This window comes from Oryctolagus cuniculus, chromosome 20 (assembly GCF_964237555.1).
Source record: "Oryctolagus cuniculus chromosome 20, mOryCun1.1, whole genome shotgun sequence".
NCBI classification, from domain to species: Eukaryota; Metazoa; Chordata; class Mammalia; order Lagomorpha; family Leporidae; genus Oryctolagus; species Oryctolagus cuniculus.
The window spans coordinates 22961634-22977969 of NC_091451.1; the positions used below are offsets into that span (position 1 = coordinate 22961634).

The 16336-nt window shown below is 57.3% G+C and overlaps 1 protein-coding gene across 9 annotated transcripts in view; it reads left to right on the plus strand.

Moving 5' to 3' along the window:
• TMEM63C (transmembrane protein 63C) overlaps positions 1-16336 on the plus strand; it is a 73856-nt gene that overhangs the window by 37797 nt on the left and 19723 nt on the right. For 7 of the 9 annotated variants that reach the window (XR_001795384.3, XR_007911656.2, XR_011384933.1 and 4 more), the window contains 7 exons: positions 1691-1919; positions 2473-2552; positions 2963-3044; positions 6665-6702; positions 12175-12317; positions 13930-13978; positions 15841-15949. Coding sequence is in view for 1 of the 9 variants with exons in the window: in XM_002719631.5 (XP_002719677.2) it covers positions 1725-1919; positions 2473-2552; positions 2963-3044; positions 6665-6702; positions 12175-12317; positions 13930-13978; positions 15841-15949 (696 nt within the window). In the remaining 8 variants the exon portion in view is untranslated. The remainder of the gene's footprint in view (positions 1-1690; positions 1920-2472; positions 2553-2962; positions 3045-6664; positions 6703-12174; positions 12318-13929; positions 13979-15840; positions 15950-16336) is intronic. The other 2 variants (XR_011384934.1, XR_007911659.2) reach the window with 1 other exon arrangement.

Genomic DNA, 16336 nt, shown 5'->3' on the forward strand with positions numbered 1-16336 from the left:
ATAGCCACAATGGCTGGAGCTGGGCCAATCCGAAACCTGGAACCAGGAGCCTCTTCAGAGTCTCCCACGTGGATGCAAGGGTCCAAGGACTTGGGCCATCATCTCCTGCTTTCCTAGACCATAGCAGAGAGCTAGATTGGAAGAGGAGCAGCTGGGACTTGAACTGGCACCCATATGGGATGTTGGCACTGCAGGCGGCGGCTTTACTCACTACACCACAGCGCTGGTCCTACAACTGGCAAATCTTAACTCTCTATTCTTTTTTTTTAAGATTTATTTATTTACTTGAAAGTCAGAGTTACACAGAGAAAGAAGGAGAGGCAGAGAGAGAGAGAGAGAGAAGTCTTCCATCTGCTGGTTCACCCCCTAGTTGACTGCAATGGCTGGAGCTGAGCCAATTCGAAGCCAGGAGCCAGGGAATTCTTACGGTCTCCCACGTGGGTGCAGGGGCCCAAGGACTTGGGCCACCTTCTACTGCTTTCCCAGGCCATAGCAGAGAGCTGGATGGGAAGTGGAGCAGCTAGGACTCGAACTTTTGCCCATATGGGATGCTGGCACTGCAGGCGGCGGCTTTACCCACTATGCCACAGCGCCGGCCCACTCACCACTCTTAACAGTCCTGAAAGTGGGTACTAGTGGCTGTTGCCATCTCCATTTGATAAGTAAAAAGAGGCCTGGAGACCTTGGGTGCCTTGCCCAAGGTCCCCTGGCAAGGAAGTGATGGAGCTGGGATTCAGAAACTCCCCGAGCTCCTGGGACCCTCCCCAGCCCAGTACTGAAAGCTGAGACCACCTCCTTATCACCGGCTCACAGCCGGTGCCTGTCGCCCCCAGGGTTGCTGGCCTGGGGCTGCAAAGATGCCTTTCTTGTGCCTCTCTGCAATTTTCTACTCTTCTTGGTCCCTCCCTGGCCGTGCGGGGGTCTGCCCGAGATCCCGCGTTCCCGCTTCCTGACAGTCATCGGCCATGGCCCTTTGTCCTGGAAGAGGTTACTGACCTCCCAGGGTGTGCATCCCCGGAGAAGCTGGAGTGAGGAGCTGGGTATCTAAGCCAGACACTCTGATGTGGGCCGCAGGTGTCTTAACTGGCATCTTGACCACTATTCCAAACGCCCACCCCAACGACTCTCCTTAAAAGGGATGGGTGGTGGTGCTGGCGCTGTGGTGCAGCAGGTCAAAGTCCCTGCCTGTGACACCGGCATCCCACCTGAGTGCCGGCTCGAGTCTTCACTGCGCCACTTCTGATCCAGCTCCTGCTAATGTGCCTAGGAAAGCATGGGAGACGGCCCAAGTGCTTGGGCCCCTGCTACCCATGTGGGAGATCTAGATGGATTTCCAGCTTCCTGGCTTCAGCTTGGCCCAGCCCCGGCTGTGGCAGCCATTTGGGGCGTGAACCAGCAGATGGAAGATTCTCTCTCTCCCTCTCTCTCTCTCTATAACTATGACTTTCAAATAAATAAGTAAATAATTTTTTTTTAAAAGAGGTCAGTGGTGTGTAGAGTAAGAACTGTCCCAGGGACTCTGCCTTTCCATCGTTGTAGCCCTGGGTTGGAGACAGCTCTCCTGCCTGCCTTGGGCTGGCTCCCTGCCTTGACGACAGCTATGAGCCCGGCCCTTGACCTTGGGTCTCATGTGCCCCAGACTCCACCTGGCAAATGCACTCACCTCTCGTGCCCCCAAACCCCTCCGCAGGCTTCTGTGTTTTGCAAAGTGAGAGGGCGTCCTGATGGCGGACCTGGACGCCACTCTGTTCACCAGGGAGACTCCCAGGATGTCTGCCTCCCCGGACAACCTGAGCATGGAGAGACGGCTGCACAACATGACGGTGGACGACTGCTTCCAGTCTCGCAGCACCGTCCTCCAGGGGCAGCCCTTCGGGGGCATCCCCACCGTGCTGCTCATCAACATCGTCTCGTGGCTGGTGAGTCCTGGGCGCCCTGTGGCAGGCACCGAGCCCCCAGCTGATGGAGGGGGAGGACAGGAGACCTTCCACAGTGACACAGTAGGGCCGGGGGGTAGAACTCCATAGTCCAAATGGACCCCAGCCACAGTGCTGTGAACCACCCAAATGTTAGTCTCACCCCAGGGTCGCCCAGTGGGTGAGCCTCGTAGGAGAAGGGGCTGGCGGAACAGACAGACCCCCTGGGATTCCTTTCTGTGCTCCATTGTCCCAAAATCCTTGTGGCTGCTGCCCTCGGGCCTCCCCACTCCTGCCCCCTGCTGGTGTTTCCGAGAGGCGCTCTTGCCTCCAGCTCTAAACTCGCCATGGGCTCCTTCATCTACTCTGTGCCAGGAAGCTCCTGGGTGCTGGGAATCCCCAGTTGAAGGGGATGCCCCCTTCCCTGACAGAGCCCACCATGCTGGGGGGAGAGGAGCGGGGCAGAGGGTCTCCTGGGGACCTCGGGACAGGGTCTGCCCCGTGGGAGAGCAGGGGCTGAGCCCTCCTGCCCCGTCTTGCTTTTCCTGGCCGGCAGCTCGTCATTGTGGTGTACTCCTTCCTTCGGAAAGCCGCGTGGGACTACGGGCGCCTGGCTCTGCTGATCCACAATGACAGGTGAGGAGAGGCGGCTACGGCTGGGCGCTGCGTGTGCCCCGGGAGGGGGATGGGCTACCTGCCGGGGACCCTGCCCGGGCCCCGCTGCAGCAGGTGTCTCAGCAGGTGGCACCTCCCCACTGCCCCCCACAGGAGGGGCACTCGAGGGCAGCCCCCTCCGGGCACAAGACCCCTTTTACCTCTGGACTCGAACTTTCTAGCTCCCGTGGCTGGGTTCCCAAGGTGTGTGGTGCACCTGGCGCAGGGGCGATGGCTGTCTGGACCCAGAGCCCAGCAGGGAAGCCGAGACCTTGCTGCTGGGCGTCCTCAACCCGGGGAGCAGGGAGGCTGAAGGCATACGCCTGACGCCTCTCTCACCTCTCTCTCCTCTCTCTCCTCGCCACCTCCCTGCTCTCTTTCCCGGCGGCCAGCCTGACCTCGCTAATCTATGGGGAGCAGAGCGAGAAGTCTTCTCCCTCGGAGATCTCCTTGGAGATGGAACGCAAGGACAAGGTGAGTGTGGGGAGCAGTCCAAGTCCCCAAGCGTCTGGGGCTGGGGCAGCCGGCCAGGTGTGCACAGGAAGAAGCCCGGCTCCCATGCGGAGGCTCTGCCGCCAGCCCGATGCCACCTCCTCCAGCGGTGCGACCCCAGGCAAGTCCCTTAGCCTGCCCCAGACTCAGGTTCCCCGTCTGAAAGATGGAGGGCTTAACCACACCTGCCTCCCTAGGTGCCAGCAGATCATCCTGTCCTTGTAAGTGAGTTTGTCTTCTCAAATCTCCAGCCCTCCCCCCAGCTCCAGCCCTCCCCTCCTCCCGCCGCCTTGCTCAGAGCCTGGGACTAATCTCCCATTGCACGTGGGTGATCCCAGGCACCACCTCCTGCTCTCCAGGCCCCCTGATGGAGCTCAGCCCTCTGCCTCCTTCTCTTTGCCGTTGAATGCCTGTTTTCCCTGCATGCACTGGTCCATTCGTCCAGCCGGGGGCTTTGGGGCACCCGCTGTGTGCTAGCCCCTGGCCCGGGACCAAGCAGACCAAGTCCCGCCTCCTGCTGCTTTCTTCCAGGGTGGGGAGACAGCTGGCAGGTGCATGGAGATGATGACGAGGAAAGGCATGAGGAAGGCACTGGGCAGCCCCGGGGGCAGCTGCGAGGGGGTGATGCTCAGGGCCCGTCCTGGGCAGGCGGGGACATTTGAGCAAAGAGCTGATTGCAGAGAAGGGCTAGGGGCAGGGTGGCAGGCATCAGAAAGGCCATTACCCTCTCACGCCCCCCACAACTGCCTGTCTCCCTCTGCCTTGTCCTAGCTGAACTCCAGATGCGGGGCCCATGCAACCCCCCTCCAGCCCCACCCAGATTGCCCTGAGGATGGTCTGCAGTCCCCTGTCCCCCAGTCCAATGGGCTTCCCTCCGTTCCCGTCTCACCTGTTCTCTCCGAAACCTACAGACCAGCTGTCCTTGTTGACCGGGGCTTCTAATTGCTTCCATGAGGAGCCGCTTGTGGGTTTTCCTTCTGCCTCATTCTGCTCCTCTGCCTCCTTTGCAGGCCCCTGCTGTCCATCTAGTGTCACCCCAGGTGATGCTAAACCCTCTTCCCACGCAGTGTCGGTCACACTCACAGCTTCATTCTCTGAGTCTACACAGCCACTGTTGAGTGTCCAGCTGATCTTGTCCCTGAGCTCCAGTCCCATTACCCAGTGGCCTCCAAATTATCCACACATGGTGTTGCCAAGGCATTCTTGGATTCAGTATGCCCAAAGCCTGCCGCGGCACCGCTCCACCTGCTCTGGGCCCTAGACTCTGCCACTGTCTGTCTTGTGCGCCTCCCTCACGCTTACCCAGCCCCCTGAGCATGGCCGCGCCATTCCCAAGTTGTGCAGCCTCCGCCATGACAGGCCTCCAGCAGGCTTTGCAAGGATGGCTGCAGAACCTCAGACTGACCTCCTCAGATGCCCACTTGCTCCTGCCCTGTCCACTTGCCGCACGCAGCTTCAGCTGTGCCCAAAGTGGGGACACGCAGTCCCCTGCACAAACCTTCCACGTCTTGCTAAAGCCCTTGCTGGAAGCTGCAGGTGCCTCACCATGGCCTGGTGGGTTGGTATCTTACCTTCCTGTCCAGCCTCTGTCCCCAAACCTTTCAGGTCACACACACACACACGGGCACACACACACACACACGGGCACACATGGGCACACACACACATGGATACACACACATACGCACACACACATGGGTACACACGTATGCACACACACATGGGCACACACACATGGGTACACACATACACACAGGCATACACACATACACATGTACACACAGGGGATGGGGCACACACACACACATGGGCACACACATACACACAGGCACACACACATACACACACACACACACACGGGAGGGGGCAGATGGGTCAACACAGGCTCCCACATCTGTGCACTTTTCACGGGCACACCAGCCACACTTCCACTCATGACCTCTGCCCTTTAGTGGGTGATGCCTGCTTGCCCACGTGTTGGATACCCCCGTGCATCTGTCTTGGAAGAGGTGGAAATGCATCCCCAGGAAGGGGAGACAAAACCTCCGAGCCCAGCTTTGTCTAGCAGATGGGGACTCTCCCGACGGCCCATGTCCCCACTGTGCCAGCCCCTCCCCTGCTCTGACCCACCCCTGGCTGGCTGTCTCTATCCCCGCTCCCCGAGGGCACAGCTGGGGAAATGGTGTCCCTGCAGTGGGCACCCTTCCTGCCCTCAGTCACCCTGACACAGGAAGGGGACTTCCGAGGTGGCCCCTGTGCCGACGCAGTGAGGCATTTCCTGGTTTCCTCGTGGCCTCCTTTTGGGAAACATGCCTTCCCCAGTCCTTGGGGTTCCATGTGACTGTGGACCACGTGGGCCCGCCCGGCTCCCTCAAGTGCACATCACCCACAGGGGGCCCACCAGGAGCTGCTCCCCCGTCCATAAGCCCTCTGGGATGCCAGAAGCAAGCGTGTGCAGTCACTTAACCAGCCACCAGAGGGGGCGGATTTCAGAGTCCCTGGCCCCAGCCCACCCCCGGACGCCTGCCCAGACCACCTCCCTCTGTAGCCCCCTCCAGTCTCCCCGTGGCGGAGGCTGACTTTCCCTCACCCAGAAACTCTAGACGCCCGAGAGGAAGGCGCCTCATCAGGACAGGACTCGCGGAGACAAGAGAAGACGCCCAGCTCCCTGCGGTTCACAAAGCAAAGCATCACTTTTGGCTTAAGTGTGGAGAACTTAAGTGGCTGCAGGCACGGCTTGATCCAGGGAGTTCAGTAATGCCACCGGGACCCCTCTCTGACCCTCTGCTCCGAGCTGCATGTTTTTCTCAGAGACGCCCCTGCGTGTGGCCACTGCAGGCTTCATGCTGTTGCCAAGGAGCCGGAACTCAGAGGGAGACGGGCCCTCTGTCTGCCCACGCCCACATCCGTCCCCTTGAGAGAACTTTAAATCTATTTTATTTGAGAGGCCCACAGACACACACAGAGGGACAGATACACAGAAAGAGTGCCCGTCGGGCTTGTTTCCCGAATGCCCACAGCAGCCAGGAGCTGGGAACGCCACCCAGGTGTCTCACGTGGCTGGCAGGGACTCCACTACTTAGACCATCACTGCCGCCTCCCAGGGGGTGCATTGGCGGGAAGCTGGGATCAGGAGCAGAGCCGGGACCAAGCCCAGGCTCTCCCATATGGGATGTGACCATCCCAGGTGACATCTGAACTGCTAGGCAATCCCACCCTGCCCCCCCCCCCACCCACACACACACACGAGAACCGTTACGGACTCAGTTTGAGGCAAGTTCTCCTTGTCCGTCTGATGGTGGAAGCACCGCCCTGCCCGATGGACAGACCACATGCCTCTGGGAGGGGCTTTTCCCAGCAGGAAGCAGCGCATGGGCCCCTGGAAGGAGTCCCTCCCTCCCTGCAGCACAAGGCCCGCCTTCAGGGGCCGGTTTCTGGTAACAGGAGGGCGGGAGACAGCGCCTGAGCTGACAGCAGACTGAGCCTTGGGGTCTTTCCTGGGAAGGAGGCCCTGTGGACGCGGGGGTAGCTGCCTCCAACCCCCACCCTCACCCTGTCCCTCCGCTGCCGGAATTTCTCACGCGCCTCTCGTTTTCCCGCAGGGCTTCTGTTCCTGGTTCTTCAACAGCATCACCATGAAGTAAGTGCCTGAGCTCTGTGAGCCCGTGACAGTGTGGCTGGGGGAGGGGGCGCCTGCTGCAGGAGCTGGCAGCCCCCAGCCCAGGGTGACGGGGCCTGAGCTCTGCACCCCTGCCCCTTGACCCGGTGCATGCTTTACAGGGTTACGGCTGGTGAGCTGGGAACCTCCCGTAATCCAGAGAAGGACCGTGTTTAGTTATTTGTTTCTATTTGGAAGGCAGAGACAGATATCTTCCATCTGCTGGTCCACTTTCCAAAAGCTGGCAACAGCGGGGCTGGGCCAGACCCAAGCCAGGAGTCTGAACTGCATCTGGGTCTCCCTTGCGGGTGGCAGGGACTCAGCTACCTGAGCCACACCTGCTGCCTCCCAGGGGCTGCATCAGAAGTGGAGTAGTGATTTGAACTCGGACTTTCTGATACGGTGTTGAGGTTGATTCGTCCTGAGAGGAGGAGCGTGGTGGGGGCAAGAGGCACGGAGTCACCACACAGACCCCGAGAGTAGGGTGAAAGTGGGCCAGAGGCAAGCAGCCCGAAGACTCGTTTATTTCAGTTGGTACAGCAGCTTAAATAGCCAAAGCAGCCAATCTGGTCAAGGGGCGGTTTATGCCCTAACCGATCACAGCCTGTTGCCAGGCAGGCTCCGTTTGCCATGTGGTTTCCAAAGCCATCCAATCACAGCCTGTTGTCAGGCAGGCTCCGTTGCCAGGTGGGTTTCAAAGGCATACCTGAGTAATGACGCTCGTTTGCCAGCGGCCATCTTGGCATGGCCTTCTCATTCCACCACATTTCCCCCTTTTCGTTTATTTTTGAGCAACGGGAGGGAGGCATGATTCTTGACCACACCATTGTTGACCCCGTTTCCATGTGGTCTCCGTACACAGCTGTGCCTGTCTTAGGTTGTCCCCCAGGGGATCTTACCAGTCAAACGGGAGACCACAGGAGCACTTGCTCAGATGGGGATGGGAATGAGAAACAATGGTAATCAGGAATGACGTGACCGCATGCAGGCTATGGGCCGTTCGAGTGGCTGACCAGAGCTAGTGAGGTATAAAACAGTAACGGATGTGGCTGTGGGCAGTTCCTCAGGGTAGGATGATAGGGCAGGTGCATCTGCTAACAAGGCGGACTCTCAGTCTTGTTCAGCTGGTTCTGATTGACTGTCAGTTGCAGGCTTGATGTTTCTGGCTGGTACCCAAATGGGCTGTCCCACATTCTCTGGAAAGACACAAGCAATACGGGATGGGGGGGCGTGTCCCAAGCAGCAATTAAGCCCTGCTTATACAAATACTTCTGAGAACTCTCTCAGCCTCTGCACTTGGGTAACAGAGGGACGGCTCCCCACCCCCCGCCTTCTGGATTTCTTAATGCCAGACCCCAGGTGGCAAGGACACAGACCCCACTCATCTGTTTTCTCCCGGTTCCACAACACCCACCAGACACTCCTGCCCAGCACTCACCAGGACTCTGTGCCTCCACTGCTTGTGTGTGTGCACGTGTGCTCATACTTGCACACATGTACACACATACACCTGTATGTGCAGGGCTATCCAACCCTGCATGCTCCTGGGCTCTCGCTGAGTGTCCTGCATCTGTCTCGCCTGGTTCATCCTTTGTTCCCCTCCTCCCAGCTTCCTCTCCTGTCTTGTAACACCTGCTCAGAGGCATGTGCACAGTTGGCCTGGGTGGGTCTTCTTTTGGCAGAGGCTCATGGGACTTCTTCCTCTAGGTGCCTCCACACCCACCACCAGTGGTCAGCTCTGCTGAGTTCCTCTCTTGGCCATAAGACTCCACCCCACCCCCAGGAGCCACCAGAGCATGTTTTCTGAGACCCGCCCAAGGGTCTGTGGCTCTGGCAGGCGTCAGGCACCCAGTCAAGGCCCTGGGGCTCCCAAGCCGGGCCTAGAACTGCGGCTTCTAGTATTTGACTGTGGACCCCCTGATGGGGGCTCCTGTGGCTCTAGACTCCGGGGCTTCCGCATCCATCAGAGTCTGCAGGAAGTGACGCGACTACTTTGCGTGGTTGTAGAATTGGCCTCCTTACTCACAGCCGGATGTGGGTGTGGAGAGGGGTGACCGCTCCTTGGCTTCTCCGGCTTTGCTCGAACGTGGGTTAAATCAGGGTAAATCCACTTTCACTGAGAAACATGAAGTCCACCTCCGGTCTCTCACGCCCCTCCCTGTGCCACCCTTCCACTTTCCATGGAGGGTGCCACGGCTCCCGGGGAATTTTACCTCCTATAAGTGATTATTGTTGTAGTTTTTAAGGTAACCAATGATGTGTATTAGCACTGCAGCCTGTGTAAAGCACTGTGGAGCCCTCGGGGGCTGCAGCCGCTGCCTGTCACTTCCTGGGGGCTGGCAGATCCCTGAATGACAGTCAGGGGCATGGTGCAAAGCCCTTGCATGGACCAGAGGAGATGGAAATTGGGGCGAGGGGGCTCCCCTCAGGTGTGGAAGGAAAGGCATCCCTGGGGGCAGTTTGAGGCTGCCTCTGCAGATTTCCTCCACAGCGGCTCATGCATCCGTGGAAGTGTGCACAGGGTGAGAGCGAGTGTGATGTGGGCGGTGGAGCGCGTGCTGAGTGTAGGACAGAACCCAGGTGGGAGGTGTGTCCATGTGCACCTGGGAGTGTGGAGTAAGATCCAGGTCCTATGTTGGCGCCTGTTCGTGTGCAGCTGTTGGTGTGTGCATGCCTGGGCCTGCAGGTCAGTGTGCACAACCATGTGTGTGTCCGTCCCCCCCCCCCCCGACGCCCACCAAAAAGTTCCTGTCTCAGAGACCCTGCCATGGGGAGTGCATTGTCTGACGACAGGAAGTGCAGCATTGCACCATGCACTCCGCAGCCCCTGACAGCGCTGTCATAGAAACCGTCTTTTTTTTTTTTTTTTTTTTTTTTTAAGATTTATTTATTTATTTGAAAGGCAGAGAGAGAGAGAAAGATCTTCCATCTGCTGGTTCACTCCCCCAAACAGTTGCAATGGTGGGAGCCAGATCAGTCCGAGACCAGGAGCCTAGAACTCCATCTGGGTCTTCCATGTGGGTGGCAGGGTGCCAAGCACCTGGGCCATCTTCTGCTGCTTTCCCTGCAGCATTAGCAGGGAGCCTGTTGAGCCGCGGCGCCGGCTGTAGACTACCTGAGTTTGATGCCCAGCTCTGATTCCGGACTCCAGCTTCCTGCTAATTCAGACCCTGGGAGGCAGCAGGTGATGGCTCAAATACTTGGGTCCCTGCCACGTACATGGAAGACCTGTACTGTATATGTGGCTCCTGGCTTCAGCCTGTCCCAGCCTGGTCATTGTGGGTATTTGGGGAGGGAATCAGTGGCTGGGAGTTTTTTTTTTTTCTCTCTCTCTCTCTCTTTCTCTCAGATAAATTTCTTTGAAAAATTTTAAAAGGAGATGAGAAAGAAAAGACAATACATACAAAAATTCTCTAGAAAGAGGAGGAGGGGAGGGAAGAGATTAGAGCAGACAGAAAATGATGGTGAGTGGCAGGGTGATTGGGTGGAAGGCCATGGTGGAGGGAAAGAGGAGATACCCCAGTGCAAGTCCTGGCCCAGGAAGCAAATTCCACCCCCCTCCTTTTTTAACTAAAAAAATTTATTTACGTGAGAGGCAGAGAGAGAGAGAGAGGGAGGGAGAGAAAGAGAGAGAAAGAGGAATAGCTCCCGTCTGCTGGTTCACTGTCCAAATACTTTCAGTGGCCAGGCTGGACTAGGCCAAAGCCAGAGGCTGGTAGCTCAATCCAGATGTCCCACATAGGTTGCAGGGACCCAACTACTTGAGACTCCCAGGGTCTGCCCTGGTGGGAAACCAGAACCAAACCAAAGGCAGGGATCCAACTCAGGTACTTCCAGGTGGGAGGTGGGTATCCCAATTGGTATCTTAATGTCCTGGTCTCACACCACCCCCAGGAGGCAAATTCTTGCATCCCGCCTAGCCCTCTGCATTCCCCACCTGATTGGAGGCCGTGGGAGAGAGCCCTGCCTCACACGCTGCTCCTACCTGCAGTCACCAAGCCCAACCAGCACACCAAGAAGCTGACGGACGGGAAGTAGCCAGAATGCATAATCATCGTCAGCTTCTATGATGAGATTGTGGGCAATTCATTTTCTTCTTGTTTGTATTTTCCTAAGTGTTACAAGGACGTGTGCTTGGAAATCTTACAAGTGAAGTGTGACACCTGTACAGAGAAGCGTGCAGCTCAGCTCTCAACTCAAAACCTATGCCGCCACCATCCTGATTGGGAATTACGACACCATCAATACCCATGAGCCCTCCCTCACTCTCTCCAGTCTCCTCCCCTCCCCCATTCTCCAAAAGTAGTCAGGGTTCTGATTCCTAACTCTAAAACTCAATCTGGCCTATTTTTGAACTTTATATATGGAGTCATACAGAAGGTGTTGTTTGTGCCGAGTGTGTTTCATAGCATTGTGGTTGCAAGGTGCAGCCCTGGCTCATTCATTTTTATCACTGTATACTGTTGCATTACACAGATCACGATTCTGCGTCCATTTCACCTGTGGTAGACATTTAGGTTATTTCCAGTTTGGGGAGATTAGAAATAATTTGTCTATGAGATTCTTAAGCAGTTGTCTTGATGCACAGGCCACGTTTCTTCTGCGTATAAATCTAGGAGTGGAGCTGCCAGGTCTGGGTTGTGCCCATATTCACTTTCATAGGCATGGCCGACTCTTCTCCAGCAGGCTGTGCCAGTGTATGGACTCATGAGTGTAAGATGTTCCCATGCCCAGCACGCGGTGTGGCCCGCCTTTCTAAGGTTGGCCCGACTGGCAGTGTAGTTACCTCATTGTGGTTTCTAATGTTCCTTTTTGATGTAAGGAATTACACAGCTCGTTCCTTAGCAGGGTGCATGTCAATATTGCTAGTCTTTTTTCCGTTGGTTCACCCCCCAAAATGGGCGCTACGGCTGGTGCGCGCGCCGATCCAAAGCCAAGAGCCGAGTGCTTCCTCCTGGTCTCCCATGGGGTGCAGGGCCCAAGCACTTGGGCCATCCCCCACTGCACTCCCAGGCCACAGCAGAGAGCTGGCCTGGAAGAGGGGCAACCGGGACAGAATCCGGCGCCCCAACCGGGACTAGAACCCGGGGTGCCGGCGCCACAGGCAGAGGATTAGCCTAGTGAGCCGCGGTGCCGGCCGATATTACTAGTCTCTTTTGTCCAATGCAAGCGCTCACAATGCTTTGAAGAGTAACAAAAGGACTGAGGAGTGCTGGATATCAAGAGTGCTTCTGGGCTGCTCAGTGTTTGTCTCACAGATCTGCCTTTGATATGGGTGTGGGATTCAGGCAAAAACACTGGAGGCACGAGAGAGGCAATGGAGGAGACGGTTCTGCCAAAGCAGGAGTGTTATTTGAGGGTGGACAGTAACCTCTGCCTTTCCTCTGCCTCCCCCTGCCTGGGACTGTGGCCACACTGGCTCCTGAAGAATGTTCCTGTTTGTGTCTTCTCCAGGGACCGGGATCTGATCAGCAAGTGTGGGGACGACGCCCGCATCTACATCACGTTCCAGTACCACCTCATCGTCTACATGCTCATTCTCTGTATCCCCTCACTGGGAGTCATTTTGCCCATCAACTACAGTGGAAATGTTCTGGGTAGGCGGAGTTTGGGGAGCCTGGGCCTGGGACGGTAGACCTAAGGGGTGGCCTGGGAGTATAGAAGTCTGGATTTGAATTTCACCTCTGGAAGTTAGTTGTGACCCAAAGCCAAGCCATGTAGAGATCAGAGACAACACTTGCTTTGTCAGAGTTTGACCCAGGCAGGAGCTGGCACATAGCAGACCCATAGTATTAATTCCATCTGGGACTGACTGTTCATTCTTAGCCCCACACCAAACCTGGCCAGGTGTTCATGGAAGCCCTTTTAGGAGCTGTGACCCACTGCCAACACCCTTGAACTGGATTTCTCCCTGTCCCCACACTGATGGGTGCAGCACTGTAAGTGCAGGATGGATTGACTAATTTTTAAATTGTATTAGTTTATTTGAGAGACAGAGATCCTCCATCCGCTGGTTCACTCCCCAAATGCTCACAACAGCTGGGGCTGGGCCAGGCTGAAGCTTGGCACTGGGAATGCAATGCAGGTCCCCCACACGGGTGGCAGGGCCCCAGTCACTCGAACCATCACCCAGTGCCTCCGGGGTGTGCAGTGGCAGGAAGCTGGAAGCAGGAGCAGAGCCTCATGGGATGCAGGCATCCCGACCTCCGGCTCACCCACTGGGCCTCACACCTGCAGTGCAGGATCTGTTTCTCAGGACTTCTCCTGCACTTGTAACAGAGTGAGTCCTCTTGACCGAAAAGTATCGTGGCTGAAGGCCTGACTTCAAAGACAGGAGAAATCTTGACTCCACGACTTTTGCCCACTTCTGTGCCCCAGGAAATGCCTTTGTCCAAGCTAACAGATGAATTGATCTGCTGTTTGGCAGATCAGTCCCCCCAGGCCTTGGTTTCCTCAGCTGTCTTGGGGACTGTGAGATAACGAACGTGTCGGGTGCCCAGCACAGAGCCAGACGCACCGTAGGTGCTAATGCGCAGCAGCAGTGAGTCCCACTCACGAGACGGCCTGTGTGAGGCTTGCACCTCTGGATGGCATCAGACAGCACCCGAGGTGGCCCAGCTGGCAGGGCCCTTCACCGTGACTCCTGGTTTCACTACCGACTTCACCTTGGCCAGATGCAGACTGTAATTAATTCAGTGTAGCACAGGGGGTATCCGTGCCACCCAGTCCTGCTGCCACAGTGGATCACCTCTGAGTCCCTTTCTCTCCTGAGAGCCAGGCTGTCGGCAGTGATAACACAGGCAGGATTTACGAAACCCGGAACTGTCTGAGCTACTAGTGCACTTAGCCAGGACTCTCTCGGTTTGAATGAGGCAGCCTCACATGATCTGGAGTTTGGGACTCTTGTAATGACAGTTGCCAGTGGCCTTGGCATTGCTAATTGCATCATCTGCTCATGGCCAGCTCCTTCAGTAATACTCCTGGGCCCTGGGGACACCTCGCAGAGACTTGTCTCACTCGGTGGCCGAGAGCCCCATCGGCGATCCCAGGGAGAATGATGTTTTTGTTGGAAGTTGGGGGCGAGCTCTGGGGGACCCGAAGAAAGAGCAGGGCATAGACCCCAAGTGTTCATTTATGAACCTTAAATTCTGGTGCCCTGGGGCTATCAAACAGCCAGGCCTCAAGGTCAGCAACTTTCTTCTCTTTCAGACTGGAATAGTCACTTTGGCCGGACCACCATTGTCAATGTGCCCACAGAGTAGGTACCTGACCTCACCTTCCATCCTACTGACTGGGGCGAGGGGGGCTGCGGGGTGAGCACCACTTGCTGATCAGGATCAGAAAGGCCTGGAATCCCTGGGAAGCCAGAATCGGAGGGGAATGCGTTCTCTTGGTGGGGCATCCCCTTCTGCCATGAGTGGCACCACCCAGACTGCGTGGAGAAATTGTCCTATTTGCTTAGGACGTCCAGCTCCTAAGATATTAGGACCCTGGAGTGAGGGGAGGTCCCAGTCAGCCCTCCATGTGTGAACCGTGGACTTGACAGTCCTCCCCCTGGTTCCCATAGTGTGGGAGGGAAGAGGAGGTAGGAATCACGTGACCTAGGTCCGTGCCTCGCCTCTGCCATTCACCATCCCTGGATGTGGGGCAGTGCACCTGTCACCTTCAAGCTTCCGTCCTCTTTTGTGTTGGAGGAAGTGGTGCTGGACCCAACCACTAAGCCCTTCCCCTCACAGTCCAGGATCCTGGGGGTTTTAACCTCAGCCACCCTGACCACGGGCCCAATCAGTGTGTACTGAGCCACATGTGGCCCTACTGGGTCATGCTGAGACCCACCGGTTGTCTTGGCCTACCTGCCGGGAAGGCTACAGAAACAGTAGTGGGACTTCACACATTCGCCTCCCATCCCTCCCCCTGAACACCCCGTCCCTATGCCCTTCATGCTCCTGCCACACACCTGGGGACAGGCCAGGTTAGGCCAAACTGTCCAAGCAGCTGATCGGGCCATGACACCCTCTTACCTCCTCTCCTACACCCTCCCCCCAGCTGCTAACCAGAGCAGAGCATCCAACTTCTGTCCCAGGCTAAGAGTGGCTACACATTCCCAACAAGAAGTCAGTCCTCGTAGCGGCACTGTGACCCTTTGGCATCCCTGGCTCCCTACAGCAGAGGGCTGGAGTGTTCTTTAGAGATCACGCACCCTCGCCTCTCTCTGGAAACTAGGGCTGAGCTTCTAGCCGTGCAGAATGGCAAGTGTGAGTCAGGCACTGGGACGGGGTGGAGAAGGTATTTGGTTTTTCGTTTTTGTTTTGTTTTCACTTATTTGCAAAGCAGAGAGACAGAGACAGATAGAGGGAGATCTTCCATCCATTGGTTCACTCCCCAAACACCTGCAACAGCCAGAGCTGAGCCAGGCTGAAGCCAGGAGCCCAGAGCTGGAGCCAGCTCTCCCATGTGGGGGCAGGAACCTAAGCTCTGGAGCCGTCACCTGCTGCCTCCCAGGCAGCCCTAGCAGGGAGCTGCATCAGAAGGGGAGCCGAGACTTGCCCCCCGGCACTCTGATAGGGGATGCGAGTTTCCCAAGTGGTGTCTTAACCTCTCCACCAAACGCCCACTCAGAAAAAAGGTGCTTTGAAGCAAGGTGGCCTTTCTCTCCTCAAACCACACCAGTACCGGGGACTGTGTTTCTGAACAGTAATTCTGGCCAGATGCCATGGGCTTATCCCAGAACTGCAAGCAGGGATGGCAGGTAGGGCCCGAGCCACTGCCCCTTCAGCCCAGGAGAGGCAAGCAAACCCATTGGTCCTCCTCCCTCTGGGCCCACATGCGACCCGTGTCCCTGCTCCTGGGCCTGCGGGGCAGCTGCGGGGCCTGAGCCACGGCGGGTGTAGAACCTCATGGCAGCAGGGACACTCGGGGCACCCTCCCAGTACTGCAACCACTCCGAGTGACCTTGGGCAGGTCACTTGTCCCCAGGGCAGTGAGGATGATCACAGAAGCCCCCTGTGTGGCCCCGGGGGCAGTGATGGCGAGGAGGGGTCCAGGGAGCCCGGTGCGGTGGAGACGGCCGGGGGCCCGGGAAGCCGGCAGCACGGCCCACGCACACTCTCCTCCTGGCAGGAGCAAGCTCCTCTGGCTGCACAGCCTCTTCGCTTTCCTGTATTTCATCCTCAACTTCGTGTTCATGGCTCGTCACTGCATGGGGTTTGTACCCAGGGCAAGCCAAAAGGTGAGTAAGCGACAAGCTCCCCAGGCCACTCCCCCAGCCTCAGGGATATCCCAACTGGGCCCGACCTGGGGGCTAGGGTCTCACCGGAGCAGAGCCCAGCTGCCTCCTCTTAGCCCTGGTAGATAATCACCTGCTCCTCCTGCACCCCACCTCACCATCCAGCAGCTAAAGGGTTAGCAATGCCCTTGGGTCTGAGTGGTGAGAGCATGGCAGGACTCCGGGGTGACTGCCCACCCCCTGCCCCTCCTGAGCAGCCCTGAGGACTGTTGTCCAGGAGGCGATCACAGGGGAAGCCGCTAGGGGAGTGAGGAGTGAGCAGTGTGCAGTGCTTAGCTCCCCCGGGGACAGTGGGAGCGGGAGTAGAACACACGGACCCCGACGGGAGCA